Source organism: Pipistrellus hanaki (genome assembly GCF_964339955.1).
Source record: "Pipistrellus hanaki genome assembly, chromosome: 17".
NCBI classification, from domain to species: Eukaryota; Metazoa; Chordata; class Mammalia; order Chiroptera; family Vespertilionidae; genus Pipistrellus; species Pipistrellus hanaki.
In genome coordinates this window covers 13,325,211-13,343,052 of record NC_140519.1, presented here as the reverse complement: position 1 = coordinate 13,343,052, position 17,842 = coordinate 13,325,211, and the positions used below count along the sequence as shown (strand labels likewise).

The 17,842-nt window shown below is 38.6% G+C and overlaps 1 protein-coding gene and 1 long non-coding RNA gene across 3 annotated transcripts in view; one reads left to right on the top strand and one right to left on the bottom strand.

The window, feature by feature from the left end:
- LOC311612207 overlaps positions 1–17,842 on the bottom strand; it is a 794,730-nt gene that overhangs the window by 395,885 nt on the left and 381,003 nt on the right. The window lies entirely within an intron of this gene.
- The window catches only part of CRISPLD1 (cysteine rich secretory protein LCCL domain containing 1), a 40,107-nt gene that overhangs the window by 17,781 nt on the left and 4,484 nt on the right, over positions 1–17,842 (top strand). The window contains exons 3-13 of the mRNA XM_084865010.1: positions 2,323–2,441; positions 2,776–2,908; positions 4,168–4,283; positions 4,981–5,081; positions 7,062–7,202; positions 7,600–7,660; positions 7,772–7,838; positions 8,046–8,176; positions 10,810–10,853; positions 10,948–11,020; positions 13,100–13,175. Coding sequence (XP_084721136.1) covers positions 2,323–2,441; positions 2,776–2,908; positions 4,168–4,283; positions 4,981–5,081; positions 7,062–7,202; positions 7,600–7,660; positions 7,772–7,838; positions 8,046–8,176; positions 10,810–10,853; positions 10,948–11,020; positions 13,100–13,175 — 1,062 coding nt within the window. The remainder of the gene's footprint in view (positions 1–2,322; positions 2,442–2,775; positions 2,909–4,167; positions 4,284–4,980; positions 5,082–7,061; positions 7,203–7,599; positions 7,661–7,771; positions 7,839–8,045; positions 8,177–10,809; positions 10,854–10,947; positions 11,021–13,099; positions 13,176–17,842) is intronic.

The window sequence follows — 17,842 nt, the reverse complement described above, 5'->3', positions numbered from 1 at the left end:
CCAGATAGAGGCTGTCTTTCCTAACTCAGCCTGCGAAGTCTCACAGTGTCATTCTACTCATTAGAAGGGAACCACTATCCAGCTCAAACTGAAAGGAAGGGGAGAGGACTCAACTCCACGTGTTTGGCTTTATAATCATTACAGTGGTTTCGGGCATTTTTTAAAAGAAGCCATCTAGGAACTGTTTGTTTTTCTTCTGGTTCTTGGTTACTCCTGGAATATGCGGTTGCTAGATTAGAAACTTATGGCTAAGGGTAGTTTCACTGTACTTATGACCGAAGTGCCATGCAAGATCCTGACTCCCAAGATTGAAATCGGGAATCTGTTTGTCTCTTTAGGGAAAACTACTTTCCCGGGAGCTCTGTAGGGAAGCCTGCTTGCTTTTGAGGGGTGACTCTCTGATCTCCAACCTCCTGGACACAAAAGGAAACCAGCCTCTTGCTCATTTTCTGGGACTCTGTAGCCAAATATTTTTGTCTTCCCTAGTTTGGGCAATAATGGCAGCAACTTGAATTATCTACAATAATAAAAGCATAATATGATAATTAGACCAGACGTCCTTTCAGACATCCTTCTGGACGGTCTTACAGACAAAGCCGGGGCTGCAAAGGAAGCCCGGGTCCCGGGTGCCAGAGGGAAGCAGGTGCTGGCAGTGGGGAGAGAAGGCCTACTCTTGCATGGATTTCGAGCATCGGGCCTCTAGTATCAATTACATAATATATTTAATTGTATAATTAGGTCTAGTTTAAGTAAGAATTTAAGAAATAGTATGCTCATGTTTAGCACATAAAGGGCTTGCCTGATCAATACTTAAGCATACATTTCTGATGTGTCTATCACAAAACCTGTCATCTTGAATATTCGACATTCGTTCAAAGTAAAATTAAAGCTTTTATGAAAATCAGCTACTTTTGCTGCTCTTAATTTTTTAGTTACTATAAAGGTACATTTTCGTATTTTTGCTAGACAATAAAGATGTCCTATAGTAAGAATATACTTATTCTAATTTGGTATAAATTTTACTCTGGGGCTTCAAAACCACAAATCTATGTATTTCAGATTCACAATTGAGTGAGGAGGCATGTTCATTTATAAAAATGCATGCGAAGGAATGAAGAAACTTCTCCCCACACATTCTCCTTTCTTTTCCTCTCTGGCATCTCTTCCTGTGAATCCACAGCCATGATTAGCCTTCTGCCATCCTTTCAAAATGAAACTCAGCAAACACGTTCTCCCTAGCCCCTGGCATTTCAGCTTTTTAAGCTCCTGCCCCCTTTCCTCTCTCCCCCTTTGCACTATGCTTAACAAAGAAGCCTCCCTTGCTTTCCTGGCTTTCTCTCTCCTGTTGCTTTAACCCTCTGTGTTCCTGTTTCTCTACTTCCCATTGAGCTGAAATGGCTCTTCAACCAGGATTAGTACATCCTTCTTGACTCCGCTCTGGCAAGACCACACTGTCTGTTTTACAAATTAGCAAATTGAATATGAAACCCAAGATAGGCAAAATCATTTTGGTGGTAATTTTGCAATTTTTAATATTTCTTTATAAATTACTTTTAAAGTATGAATGAATTACCCTCATTGAATTTTGTGTACAAGATGCATATATGTTTTATAGGTTTCAAGCTCAATCATTCATGAATTCAACAAACATTTATTAACCACTTAGTCCATATGACACAGAAAATAGGCCAAAGACACCAATGACTTAAATAACTGTCCTGAGCAGCTCACAGTCTCAAGAAAGAGAGAAGCATATAGCCAAATACTAACATTTCAGTGGAATGTTAAACAAAGGAGTCTAACAAGGTTTCAGGAGATTCGAGAAGGGGATAATTGGCATTTGGGAGAATTGAAAAAGTGTCAAGAATGCATTATATAAAGCTGGATTGAGAAGGAATATTAGGGATCTGTCGGACAAATCATTGGGAGAAGAATGTTATAGGTAAAGGAAACAATGACAGGAAGAGCAGGGTTTGTGATGGGAACAGAGGAATCAAGGGTCTTGAACTTCGTGGATATGGGAATTTGTTGCATGTTGTTCAGACAGAGGAATCGCTTCAGTGTATCTGTGTCCACTTAGGTAGTTCTCAGCGCTTGTTAGAGCAGAGTGGAGGGATGAGAGATGAGGAAGGACATTAAGGGGAAGGCTAGTGCAAAAATCTTGAGAGATGGTAAGCACCCAGACTAAGAAGTTGATTTTATAAATGAGTACAACTGGAGAAAACGTAAGAACTGAGCAACACTGTATTTTGAATACATGTCCAAACTATACATATATATTAAATGTTGGTATCTGTATTTTGCTTTTGTTTTGAACTACAGACATGGGATGTCGAGCTGGAGAGGTCTGCAGAGTCCTGGGCTGAAACTTGTCTGTGGGAACACGGGCCTGCAAGCTTGCTTCCATCCATTGGACAGAATTTGGGAGCACATTGGGGAAGGTATCTTCACATGTAACTTTTTTGTTTCTGACAACATGTTCGAAATGAAATGCTTATTAATTCATGTAGCACATTTTCAAAGGCTTGGTGCCAAAAAGAAAAACAAATATTCACACTAACACGAATAATAAAAAAATTAACATACAAGGATGATCACCAGTATTTGAGACTTATTTTTATTTTTAATTCATAGATATAATAGTAATGAAATGGGTATAGGTATTTAAGATTAATACCTCACACAAAAATCTCTCTATATCAATCTATTTGCAATATTTGGTTCTACATTTTCTCCAACTTGACTTGCTTTTTGTGGTTATTTCATTTCAAATAGATATAGGCCTCCAACATTTCATGTCCAAGCATGGTATGATGAAGTGAGAGACTTCACCTACCCATATGAACATGAATGCAACCCGTATTGTCCATTCAGATGTTCTGGTCCTGTATGTACTCATTATACACAGGTATGTTTGGGGTATATTATACTTCATTTCTCAAAGTTGAATTTGTGTAACTATGGGAGAACATAGGCTACTGAACTCGTGTCTTTCTTATAGCTTTTGGTATGGTTATTAATTATATAGTTATTGATGTATGTAGAATAAGCTTAGAAATGCCTACAAGCAATGTAAGTAATGATCAGGAAAAACTCTCCAAATATATATACTTAAAAAGACCATTGCAATGATTTTACATGTGAAATATTTTAAATATGGCCCCAATAAATGCAAGTGGGGTAGAAATTTACTACCTTCAAATTCAGGTGTCATTATTTTTTTTTATTTTCCAAAGTATAAAAGTATTGTTTTATTTACCCCTGATTTCTGGTATTTACCTGTGTGCAGCATTTAATCTTTTTTTAATTTTTATTTAATGCCTATATTTGGTATTGGGTATGTTTTAACTTTGAAATCACATACCTGACGGCAGGTTCAGCTAGATAAAGCTCACCACAGTTCAGAGTTTCCAGAAGACCTGGGGCTGCTTATTAGGGAAAATAAAGCCGAGAATTTGTCCTCTATGACTTTGCGTGTGACAAGATCAGTACTGAACTCCCCAACAACCAGTGGCCCAATGAAAATATCACGTTGTATAAGAAATGTAAACATCTACCAAAACTGGTTTGGCTCAGTGTATAGAGCTTCGGCCTGCAGATGGAAAGGTCCCAGATTCGATTCCGGTCAAGGGCATGTACCTTGGTTGCGGGCACATCCCCAGTGGGGGGTATGCAGGAAGCAGCTGATAGGTGTTTCTCTCTCATCGATGTTTCTGGGTCTCTATCTCTCTCCCTTCCTCTCTGTAAAAAATCAATAAAATATATTAAAAAAAAAAGAAACAAGAAAAAAAGAAATGTGAACACCTAAATTTTTGCTCCAGTACTTTGTTTTAAGATGAGAAATTCTGTTCCTTTGTTAGATAAGTTTCTTCATAGAAACATTAACACAGAATTTAGGTTTGTGAAAAAATAACTTTTGAATTATTTAGTAAATGTATTCTGGAGATGCTTTTTATAGCCACATGGAGTTATTCAGCTGTCGCTCTGTTATTGTAATTGAATTAAGCGCTTTCCCAAGGCTTAGGGAGGAAAAGTATCCTTTTGGACATTGCCTCATTTTATTTTAAATGATAAATTGTGTTTTATACATTTCCCTCTCCGATGTGTTGGGTCTTACTTCATCTCCACTTGCCATTTCTGAGCCTTTTTTTTTTTCCTCTCCCGTAGGTGGTGTGGGCAACAAGCAGCAGAATAGGCTGTGCCATTAATTTGTGCCATAACATGAACATCTGGGGGCAGATATGGCCCAAAGCTGTCTACTTGGTGTGCAATTATTCCCCAAAGTAAGTAGACAAAAGACCAGTATCATTTGTAAATTTTTCTTAATAACATGAAAATAACTTTATATTGCTGATTTTTTTCTCATTTTTAGGGTGTTCTAATGAGTAAAGTATATAGTTTTAACTCAGTTTATTTAATAGGACAATAATTATGGTTGCCTGATGCGTAAAGTCAGTACTTCAAAGGAATTAGAAGTTGAAAATATGATCCTGGTGAAGACAGGAATCCTATTTGTGCCTTCATTTTTACTATGACACAGCATAAATATAAATTAATTTTGATTTGTTAGAGATGAACAACTGCAGATTAACTGAGAAATGCATTTTTACTTGTGTAAAGACCATTCAAATGATGACATTGAAAATATCACACAGTCATATGTAGGGTCAAGGCTAAGTCTAAAATCTGTTTTTATTAAAACAAATAGGATATAGATGAATATTCCATAGCAGAGTTTGGTGTTCTGCCAAAGTTTGATTTTATAATTTTTAACAGTATGGTATATTTCAAATGGTAGATTTCAAATGAATGTGGCAGCAATTTACATTTGAAATGGGTGACCAAAAGATTCTGTGATAAAAGACATAAATGTCTTAAATCAAAATCATCACTTAGGAGATTCTCATACAGTAATATTTTGCAATGTCTTATAAATGATGCTATTAGGCTACGTCTTAAGAGCACTGATCATCTCTTTAGGGGAAACTGGTGGGGCCACGCCCCCTACAAACACGGAAGGCCCTGTTCCGCCTGCCCCCCCAGCTTTGGAGGAGGCTGTCGGGAAAATCTGTGCTACAAAGGTATGTGCTATTGTGTCCTGGCACTCGGTTTGGTTGATATTTTAATTTAACTTGTGCATTAATTACTGTTTTAGAAAAACAAACAAACAAATGTGTATTCAAGTACTCAAAACATTTTCAGAACTCTATTTCAAACATTTTGAAGACACTATTTAGAATATTTAAAAATATGCTTAATAGTAACACTTTGTATACCACCATGTATTTAAAGGAAAGTTTCATGATTATTCCAGATATCTTCTAATTGTACTTGGGAATTTATCCCAGAGTGACAAGTATCTTTACATTCTTAAAAGTGATCTTGGTATATTGTTGACTGGCATTGTCTCCATAACTAATCATTTTTTTTAAGGAGTTAGCAATTTAACACAATTTATTTTTAGCACTTTAAAAGCTTTTGCCAAAAGACTATGATTCTTACTTGAACCATGCTCAATGAAATGTAATGCTTCTCTGCTCCTTACTGTAGAGTATACAATTTCTCATGCCAAAATAATAATAATAAAAAAAGAATAGTATTGTAAAAGTATTATACAAAGCAGTACCCTCAAATCATTTGATGTCCTAAAGTAACAAATACGGTGTCCTACCTATAGCACCAGAAGATAAACTAGAAATCGCAAAGCTTTGTGAAAGTCATCATGCTTTTGTTGGGCATCCATCCATGTGAACATTTTTACTCTTGTACTTTTTTGTTAATGATGACTAAATGAAGACTAATGCTGACTAAGTGTATTAGAAAATCTATGAGTACACGCATCCCCGCTCATAAGGAGACATGTCCTTTTTTCCTTAATGACTCAATGCTCATTCTCTATAATAAGTGACCAGAAATGACCATATGTTTCACTCTGTTCTATGAGCCATTTTTAATTTTTAGAAACATTTTTCATTGTATATGAGTCTGTCTGTTCTCTGTCCTCTTTGCCCCCAAACCTCCAGCCTACTTACCCCTCCCAAATGGCCACTCATTTTACTTAACCCTTACTTTAGCCTGACCCTTTTTTCTAAGTTCTGACTCCTTCATATAATCCAACCTGGAAAAGATATTAAATTCAAAGTTCGAAATTATTCTCCATTGTCAAAGTTTAAATTTCTGCACATTGCGTTTCCTTCTGAAAGAGGACAGCCTTTTCAGGAAAGCTGATGTAATAAATAAAAAGGGTGTATCAATCCTTCTTTGGGCTGGATTTCTTATGGGAGGATTTTAAATGTGATCCTCCTGAAACGATTAAGAGGACGATTTCCTTTGGGAAAACAAATTCAAATTCACTAAGCCCTGACTTTATTAGATCACCGGGTACACTTCACAGTGTCTTATGAAAACTCATCACTGATAACATGAGTTGTACTGCTTCTCTGCTTCTCACAATACAAGCAAAGCTTAGAAAAGACTCCATGTAAGAGCCAAATGGTGGCATCAATAAATCAAGGGCTCAAAAGCTGACATGTGTTTCATTCACTCCAATGTGGTGCATAAGGGCACCTCCTTCAGTCAAAACCTGTGCTAAAAATAGTACCGACCCCTTTGAAACAGCATGGAGGGACCTGGAGAGTATCATGCCAAGTAAAATAAGCCAGTCAGAGAAAGACATGTATCACATGTTCTCACTTGTATGTGGAATCCAATGAACAAAATAGACCCAGAGACATTGAAGCATGCACCAATCTGATACATTTCAGAGGGGGCGGGGAAGCAGGAAGAGATTAACCATAGAACTTACATGCATATATGCATTACCCATGGACACAGACAATAGTGCAGCGAAAGCCTGGGGAGGGGGTGGGAGTGCGGTGGAGGGGGTCAATGGGGGAAAAAGAGGGACACCTGTAATACTTTGAACAATAGTAAAAATTTAAAAACAGTAATGATTTTTCTAGTTTTAAATGTTAAACTGGTATGTCAAGATTTGTCATTATTTGATCATTTGTACACATTTACGTGGGATTCATATTCCTTCACTCTGTTCTCTCCAACAGAAGGATCAGACAGGTACTACACCCCCCGTGAAGAGGAGACCAATGAAATTGAACGGCAGCAGTCACAAGTCCATGACACCCACGTTCGGGCAAGAGCGGATGATAGTAACACAAACGAAGTTGTAAGCACGCAGCAAATGTGTAAGACTTCCGCATTATTTACGAAAATTTTAAGGTTTAGCCCAGCCAGTGTGGCTCAGTAGTTGAGTAGCAACCCATGATCCAAAAGGTCACAGGTTCAGTTCCGGGTCAGGGCACATACCTGGGTTGCTGGCTGGATCCCCTGTAGGGGATGTGTGGGAGGCAGCTGACTGATGTTTCTCTCTTATTGATGTTTTTATCTCTTTATCCCTCTCCCTTCTTCCCTCTCTAAAATCAATAAAAAACTTTTTTTTTTTAAAAGGTTCACATAGGTGGAATATCCATCTAAATTTTATCACCTTTAATATTTTTAGAATGGTAAAAGCTTGCCATTATATTGACTGTGAAGAATTATATAGCACCTTTTACATTTTCTACATTTATTTTTTTCTTTTAGCCCAAATTGTTTCTTGTGAAGTAAGATTACGAGATCAGTGCAAAGGAACAACCTGCAATCGGTAATATTTATTATTATTGTCAAAATTAACTGACAAAAATGTCAGAAATATTTTCATTTTCTTGCCGACATTCAGAGAAACTAAATTTTGTCCCCATTTTCTTTCATTTAGATATGAATGCCCTGCTGGCTGTGTGGATAGTAAAGCTAAAGTTATTGGCAGTGTATATTATGAAATGGTAACTATTGTAGAAATACAATTATTTGGGGATAGAGTCCTATCATATAATATATAATTTTAATGTGCAAAATAATTTATATAATAAGCATAGATATTTTGCTCAGAAATGCTTGTCAAATTTAAAGCTTAATGTAAATAGGAACTAGTTGTCTTTCATGCAGAATTCTAATATTTAATATTTTTTTCTCCTCCCCTTTTCACCAAGCAATCCAGTATTTGTAAAGCTGCAATTCATTATGGCATAATAGACAATGATGGCGGTTGGGTAGATATCACTAGACAAGGAAGAAAGCATTATTTCATCAAGTCCAATAGAAATGGTATCCAAACAATCGGGTAAGTACTTGCCTGCTCTTTTGATTTTAAATTGTAACAATGAGGTAGTAAATTATTTTGGGGCAAAGCATAGAAGAATTTATACAGAGAGAAACTGGTCATTTTCAAGGTTCATTTTGGCTACAGCATTTCCATAGACAAAAAGAAGAAAAAGTATTGAAATTAAAGTTGAATGCTTTGCTTCCAAAGAACATGCTGAAACTCCAAATTTTTTAGTTTCATCAAGAATGCACAAATTTATAATGATTTTCCATGAGAGCCAATAAACTTTTCAGCTATGACAGAAACTATTGCAGATAGGGCTTATAGATTTGCTTATTCTCCCTGCCCTGTTTAGGGGAGAATAGTTTTTTTTTTACAACAGTAACTTTGTTAATAAACTGAGATGAATAGATAACAAAGAGCATTTTGAAAAGTCACTGAAGTATCCTATATAATAAAGAGGTAATATGCAAATTGACCCTCATGCCCTTACACAAGATGGCTGCCCCCATGTGGTCAAAGATGACTTCCCCATGTGGTCAAAGATGGCCACCACAAGATGGCAAACAGGGGAGGCCAGTTAGGGGTGACCAGGCTGGCAGGAGAGGGCAGCTAGGGACAACTGGGCTGGCAGGGGAGGGCTGTTGGAGGCAATCATGCCAGCAGGGGAGCAGTTAGGCATTGATCAGGCTGGCAGGGGAGTGATTAGGGGGTTATGAGGCTGGCAAGCAGGCGAGCAGTTGGGAGCCAGTAGTCCCGAATTGTGAGAGGGATCCCAGATTGGAGAAGGTGCAGGTTGGGCTGAGGGGCACCCCACACACACCCCCAGTGCACAAATTTTGTGCACTGAGCCTCTAGTATAAATATATCACCTTTCTTTTGTTCATTTAAATGTAATTTAATCTAATCTATACTAATAAAAGGATAATATGCTAATTAGACTGGGAGACCTTCCAGACAAAGCTGTGGTGGTGGGGATGAGGCAGAGCTGGTTAGGGGCGATAAGGCCAGGAGGTGAGGGCAGTTGGGAGTGATCAGGCTGGCAGGTGGTGGGGTGAGTTGGAGTCAAGCAGGCCAGCAGATGGGGGCAGTTGAGGGTGAGCAGGCCAGCAGGTGGGTAGTTGGGGGCAAGCAGACCAGTGGGGAAGCAGTTGGAAGTGAGCAGGCTGGCAGGGGGCAGCAGTTGGGGGCGATCAGGCCGGCAAGAGGGGCAGTTGGGGACAAACAGGCTGGCAGGCAGAGTAGTTTAGGGGCAATCAGCCAGGCAGGCAGGTGAGCAGTTAGGAGCCAGCCGTCTCGGATTGCAAGAGGGATGTCCAACTGGATTGGGCCTAAACCGACAGTTGGACATCCCCTGAGGGGTCCCAGATTGGAGAGAGTGCAGGCTGGGCTGAGGAACACCCCCATCCCCACCCCATGCACAATTTCATGCACCAGGCCACTAGTCTAATATAAAAGCAGTGATTATCTTTTAAAATTGTTTCTCCTGTTAAGAACATGAAATATGTTATTCCAAAACCCTATATATTTTCATATGTACTTGATAAAGAGTAGAAAAATAGGGGTTTGGGAAATATTTTTGTAGTGTCTCTTGCTTCTGTGTAAAAAAAGGAACATTATTGAACCTCAGATGAAATGCCTTTTATTAGGAATTGTGTCAGGTTTTTTTTTTGTACATATGCAATTGCACAAAACTCCACAGTAAAGTTGAAATTCATAATGATAAAATTTTATTTAAAACCTTTGCAAATTTGTGGAATGAATGTTGACAGTTTTGACCGAAGGCTTGATGTGTGGTTGTCAGCCATTACCCCCATTCCTCTCAAGTAAAAGCTTTATAGAAACATTAACTGACTCATTCTGCAAATATTTACTAACTTCCTTGAATAAATAATAAATATTAGTCATTATTTTTAGTAAGGCAAACACTAGATATTTGTTTTAAAAACATTTACCCTATTTATTTGTTTCCTCTTAACTCCTATTTGATTATGTTTATTATGGAAACTCTTGAAATTGAAAGGTGTCATATGAAAGCCTTCCCTTTTGCAGTAGGTGCTTTTCTGAAAATCTGGATATAGATAAACCTGTGAAATTGTTAATGTACATGGTAGACCTATTTTTGTTTTCCTATTTTTTTTTTACAATGCATATGATGAAGAGGGATTCATTCATTTACAGTAGGCATATTTACTGCATACTAGGGAGATTAAATAATGCATACTCCTATAAGGTACTTATTATTTAGTGTTTTTATTACACTACCTTCTGTTTACTATTGTGAATAGTTTGGTTGTATGGTGACAGAGAATTCATATACAGAGATTTTAATGGTTTCTTTTAATTTTAATAAGAAACAAATATATAGATATAAATGTGTACTATTTTATGATGTTCTCTAAGTTTTTGAGATTGATAATGAAGAGATCATTCACTAATATTAAGAATGCTATTGATTTGGTTCATACTTGAAAGTAATATGGATTTAGCATAAAGTAGATGATGTATTCTTATATTACTACTCATTTAGATATTTAAATAAGAGTGTTTAAGAAAAAAACAAAGTATTCATAGACCTAAAACGTACCAGAAGTTGTGGACGATGATACTTAAAAGAAAATGATAGACATTTTTTTTGTTTTCACCTTCAGCAAATACCAGTCTGCTAATTCCTTTACGGTCTCCAAAGTAACAGGTTAGCACTTTTTTTCCATCTCACTTTCTTATGACTGTGTTGCATGTTACTGTTTCCAAAGAATTTGTTCCTTGTTTGTGTTTGATTTCTGCAGTTCAGGCTGTCACCTGCGAGACCACAGTGGAGCAGCTCTGTCCGTTCCATAAGCCAGCTTCACACTGCCCGAGGTAACGTCTTCTGAGTGTTCGCATTCTCCCTTACCAGGGAACGTGTAATGTGCATCTATCCGTGATCACTGTTTTGGCCCGAAATTCTTGGGCAAAAACAGATTTTTTTTTTTTTTTTTAAGAAATACATTTGTGCTAAAGGTTGGAAGTGGCTAGTGTAAATGTGTCTTTTTACTTTTGACCTATTTCTGAAGAAAAAAAAAGGGGGGGGGGTGTTTTAGAATGCCGAGTTTACTTTTGTGTAAGCATGTCTGTCTTCTTTAAAAAAAATATATTTTATTGATTTTTTTACAGAGAGGAAGGGAGAGGGAGAGAGAGTTAGAAACATCGATGAGAGAGAAACATTGGATCAGCTGCCTCTTGCACATCCCCTACTGGAAATGTTCCCTCAACCAAAGTACATGCCCTGGACCAGAATCGCACCTGGGACCCTTCACTGCGCAGGCTGGTGCTCTATCCACTGAGCCAAACCAGTCAGGACAGCATGTCTGTCTTCTTAGTACTAATAACAAAGTCTCTAGGGCTCAAAGGGTGTGTGATCTCAAACTGCTAGGAAGCAGGGAGCATTCTGAGTGTTATTTCACCCAATGCCAGAGTGGCCTCCGCTGTTGTGGGCAGCAAGCTTGTGCCTGTAATCGGGGGTTTCATATGTCTGGCTTGCTGCTTGGGATGCTGTAAACACGGATCAAATATGTTTATTATAAAAGTATCATCTCCTCTTACTAGAACTTCACTTATTTTGGTCTCATGAGGCTCACAGATTTAAGAAGATCACGGTGTGTTTTATAATCTTAGAAATGTTGTAGAATTTCTTTTTGAGTTATCTCTAACCCCAGTACTTATACATTGTACTTGATAGAGAGAAGAAACAGATTGTTAAGTAAATCTGAGAAATTTTAACCTTATGATATGGGGAGAGAAAGGGAAGAATTTTAGACTTTTTCATTGAGCTGTTTTTTAGATACTTACTACATGCCAGTATTATGGCAGGCCCTCTCTCAGGCTTGTGAGAGGTTTATGAGGACTGAATAGTAAGGATCACAGTGGTGCTTTTCAGCATGAATCCTCCCTGGAGGAGATGCTCAGTAAATGGTAATTTTATATCCATGGAACAATCTATAACAATATTGTTCTGAAAGGAAAAGATCATTCAAGTAAAATATTAATAAATAAGTTTTTTTTATTTTTTTACTTGTTTTAAAAGGGAAATTATATATATTTTTAAATTTAACTTTCATTGTCACCAGTATAACAAATCAGTGGAAATAATGACTTATGCATAATTTTGATCCTAATTAGCCTGTTAAGCCGCCATCCTATTTTCTCTTATAGACCAGTGAAACAAAGGCTTTCTCCCCCCCCCCTCAGAAAATGTTTAATATTTGCATAAATTAGTTTATAATTGTATTATTTGTATGTATTTCATAACTTTTAGGGAACGATATTGTGCATTTGTTTATAATTTTATATCGCTTAAATAAATTGAGGCATAAATCTATTCTGAGAAAAAATTTCTAGAGCAGATTAATGAAAGGATATTAACTCAAGACAAGCATGCAGAAACAACGTATTTATGATGGCCTCCACTCTAGATGTAAATTTGGAAATCAGCAATTTATAGATGATAATTAAAACCATGGAATTGGATGAGACACGTAAGATGTGAACTCAGAGCAAAGAAACTATGAGATCTATGAGTCAAACAATTATTCAGATTTTCCAAGTTATCTGTTTAGTAAATTCTACAGTCACATTGGATACCAAACATTCAGATACTTAGAGTTACTTCCTGGTGTTCTTTTCTGCTTTGAAGCCCTACTTTAGAAACCTGCCTAGTAATATTTTATTTATTTTTATTTTTTTTTAAGAAAAGAAAAACATTTGTGCCAAAAGCTGGAAGTTGCTAGTGTAAACAGAAGCAAGTGTGTCTTTTTACGTTTGACCTATTTCGGAAGAAAAAAAAAAAAAGTAGGGTTTAGAATGCCGAGGTTACTTTTGTGTAAGCGCGCCTGTCTTCTTAGTAATAACAATTGTAGTAACCAGCTACTTATGATGCATAAATAACTATTTATTTTTCAGAGTATACTGCCCTCGGAACTGCATGCAGGCCAATCCACACTATGCTCGTGTGATTGGAACTCGAGTTTATTCTGATGTAAGTATCCTACTTTATGCAGTTCTCAGCCAGCATTCGTGAGTTTGTGTGCGTATGTGTTGAGTGTGTTGTATGTGCATGCATGTAGAGGTTCCATACACACACATTTAAATGTGTATATGTACACTTTTTCATTTATTAACTACTTTATAGAAGTGTTTGTGAAATGCACTGCTACTAAAGGCTATATGAAACTGCTTCAGTATATTCTTAGATTTGTCCTCATTCTGGGGGCGCTTATACACTGTAGCCAACCACCTCATCCAAGGTTTCACACTCCATGGTGTCAGTTACCTGCAGCCAACCATGGTCAGAAAATAAGAAATAAAAAAATTTCAGAAATGAACAATTCGTATGTTTTAAATCACATGCTGTTCTGAGTAGCCTGATGATGTCTTATGATGTCCTGCTCTGTCCCACCTGGGATGTGAATTATCCCTTTGTCCGGCGTCTCCATCATGTAGATGGTCCCCTCCTGTAGCCGGATCTGTTATCACGTCAGCTGTCATGGTATCGCAGGGCTTGCATTCCGCTCACTCTTCCTTTACTTCATAACAACCCCAAGTGCAAGAGTAGTGATGATGCCAGAGAGAAAACCTGAGGTGTTCCTTTAAGTGAAAGATGACCACAGTCCAGTAAGATATTCTACGGGGGTGACAGGAGCGAGAAGACACCACAACCTCATTTGCATAACTTATTTATAATTGTGGTATTTTAATATTGATGTTACTCTCTTACTGTGCCTAATTTATAGGTTACACTTTATCATAGTGTGTATATATGAGAAATACATAGCTTATATAGGGCTTAGTATTATCTGTGGCTTCTGGCATCCACCAGGGGTCTTGGAAGAATGGCCTCCATGGATAAGGGGGGGTGTTACTGAATAGAAAAACATTCTGCACTGACATGCATATTCTCAGAAGAGTTAACAATCAGTAATACTGAAAAATGAATACCCATATGTAAATATGGGTGCGCAATGGTTTATTTTGATTCTTACATCACAAACTTAATGAAGTTGTCTGGAGGTATTCTTGGAAGGAAAATGCATTTTGCTTTTCTTTAATCTTCCTTTTGGTTCTTCACCGTTTGAAGTATAAACTGGGTAATTAAGAATTTGTCCAATGTATGAACAATACCTTCACTGCCAAAGGGGGATTTACAAAGTGGCGCATAGAATGACAAACAGTTAATACGCTAGAATACATACAAAAGGAAACCAGTTGAGGGGTGCTGTAATGGATGGCATTCCTGGAATCAGACAAGGCATATGATCTGCGTTGGCTTTGGTACGTACGGATGGGCACCTCTTGAGCCAGGTTTCAAGCTCGGATTGGTAAAGGGGATAAAGAAACACATTGTAGGTGGGGTGAATGGCTCCCGTGGGGACATGCATGGAGACCACATAAGCTGCAAGGGAGCAGAGCACATAGTTTACTTGTTGCTGCACTGAAGAGAATGGAAACAGAAAAGGCTACAACCAATTTAGTGTGATGTAGAGGGATCCAGCTCTTGAAACATATAAATGGACAGTCTGAATGCATGCTGATGAGTTTGGATTTTGGGTGGCAGACATTTAGAAACCATTACAGATTTCTAAACCAGAGAGTTACAAAATCACACTTAGGAGACAATAATCTTGATGCACATGTTCAGTTGAATTCTATGGAAACGCGGCTGTGAAGAGCAGTCTGTAATATGGATGCTACTACCTTATGTGTCTGGGTGAGTTCCTTTTAATGCAGGCATTTCTTTCAGGTCAGCTTTACCTTTGAAATTATTCTCCACATCTCCATTTCCCCCAAGCTCCAGCTCTGCAATGTGCTATCTGCAGCTGGAATGTCCTGTTGATATTTAACTTGCTGGTGCTCATGTTTGTTTATATCTTACTGGAGGCCTGGTGCGCATAATTCGTGCATGGGGGATGGGGTGTCCCTCAGCCCAGCCTGCACCTTCTCCAATCTGAGATCCCTCTCACAATCTAGGACTACTGGCTTCCAACCGCTCACCTGCCTGATTGCCCATAACCGATTCTGCCTGCCAGCCTGATCACCCCCTAACCACTCCCCTGCCAGCCTGATCAAAGTCTAACTGCCCTCTCTTGCTAGCCTGGTCACCCCTAATTATCCTCTTCTGATGGCCTGGTTACCTCCAACTGCCCTCTCCTACAGGCCTGTTCGTCCCTAACTGTCCTCCCCTGCTGGCCTGATCAACCCTAACTGCCCTCCCATGCCAGCCTGGTCATACCTAATTGCCCTCCCTTACAGGCCTGGTCGCCCCTAACTGTCCTGCCCTGCAGGCCTGGTTGCCACCAACAGCCCTCCCCTGCTGGCCCAGTCACCCCTAAATTCCCTCCCTTGCCAGCCTGGTCACCCTCAACTGCTTTTCCCTGCAGGCCTAGTCCCTCCCAACTACCCTCCCTGCTGGTCTGATTGCCCACAATTGCCCTCCCCTGCTGGCCATCTTGTGTCCACATGAGGATGGCCATCTCATATGTCGGAGTGATAGTTAGATTGCCCATTACCTCTATTATATAGGATTGTTTCTGTTTAAAAACATCCTTTTTCTAATTTTTTGTTAAATCATGGTCACTCTTCACATCCTAAATTGTGACTACTTTCTCTCCTAATCCAGGGATAATGTTGCCCTTCTTTCAACCCTATTGCTTTGTTTTCTCCTAATAGCACTTAGCTGGTTCTGTGAGGTGTTATGATTCTCTCCCCACCTCTTCTGTTAGTTTTTAAGTCCCTCTAGGGCAGCAGCTGGGCAGTGCATGCATCACTTTATCATCAGCGATTTGCTGGGTGCCCAGTCCTAATCAAGACAGACTGGCCCTCTGGCCTGATTAGAGCACAGAGTAACATCAGAAACTAAGCAGATACCTTGCACATACATATTTGTTGAAAAAAAATGAATTCATGTATATGAATGAGCATATCTAGAATATTTATAATCATCAGAGAGTTTCAAAGAAATTATTCTTTTCCAGATTGTCTTTGTAGGCACCAAAACTTTTCATTTTAGTTGAAAATCTTTCAAAATATCCTCCCAGTCCTATAGCAATAAGAAATCTCTTTGCTAGAATGAAGGATTTGTTAGGAGTTATGTCCTGAGATCATTTTATCTTTATACTTCAGTGAAATGGGAAGATAATTATTCTTATGTAGATCCTTTTAAGTGTAAGTTGGAAATATAAAGGTTGCTATTACTGGTAAGTGCAGAGAAAGAGATTCACCCATCACCTGCCAATCTTCCCAACACTACAAAATATATCACATCTTTAAATGCAAGATTCGGAGAGATGAGAACCAATCTACCCACTTCCCTCTTTCTTCCTCCCTCTCCCCTTCCCCGCCTTCATCTCTTTTCCTCTGGAGAGTTATAACTTACATGTTTTATTGCTGTTAGCTTTTATTTCTTCTTTGTGACAGATAAAGTTACTTACTGCATTCAGTAAAAATGATTTTTTTTAATTCCACTGTTGTTTTTTTGTGTGTTTAAAAAAACACTGTTTTAGTTTTTTTTTTTTTTTTTTTTTAAAAAAAACCCTGTTTTCACAGATAAATTCTTTTCCCCCCATGATCTATTAAGGCTTTTAAAGTGTGGACATGAACAGAAAAATCTCTTCTGATCTCTGAACTCAAATCGGAATGCCTGCTGACTGCATAGTTATGGGCAAAACAATAGTTTCAAATCATATTACATGCTTGGATTTAGCAAATGCTGTCTAAGCACTTTTATTGCCTTGGGAAAAAATGCTGATAATGCTTCTTGTGACGGAGCAAGATAAATACTGAAATGTGTAAGGAATTCTTTTTAATTCCATCTGTTATTGACCATATTGGATGCAACTACTAATTTAGCTAGGGACTCTAACGGTTGGATAAAATGCCTCTAGAGAGTGAGGATGTGTGGTGTAGATATATAGCCTTTTGTGATGGATTGAAACATGAAGAGGATTAACCAGCTCGGCATTCTAGCTCTCTGATCTAATAAATACTGACGGATGCCACAAGGTTCAGAGCACAGTAATAAAGCGAGGTCACGTAAGACGCACATGCTTGTGGGGACTTCACAAAGCACAGAAAGCCCCTCACATGTGCGTGGAGAGGAGAGAAGAGCACACCAGTGGGCTCAGACAGGCCCGTGAGGAAAGGAGGGGGATCACCCATGTGGACCAGCTGGTGTTTCACTGTGGGATTCCCTCCGGCTGTATGCAGTTATATATTTTATTGATTTTTTACAGAGAGGAAGGGAGAGGGGTAGAGAGTTAGAAACATCAATGAGAGAGAAACATCGATCAGCAGCCTCCTGCACACTCCCTACTGGGGATGTGCCCTCAACTCAGGTACATGCCCTTGACCGGAATCGAACCTGGGACCTTTCAGTCCACAGGTTAATGCTCTATCCACTGAACCAAACTGTTTAGGGCTGTACCCAGCTATCTTGAAAGATTTCGGCAGAACATTTGCATTAAAGCAAATGTTAAAATTTTGCCTTGGCTGGTTTGGCTCAGTGGATAGAGCTTTGGGACTGTGGACTGGGAGGTCTCAGGTTCGATTCCAGTCAAAGGCACATGCTCAGGTTGCGGACTATATCCCTAGTCGGGGGAATGCAAGAGGCAGCTGATCAATGATTCTCATCGTTGATATTTCTATCTCTCT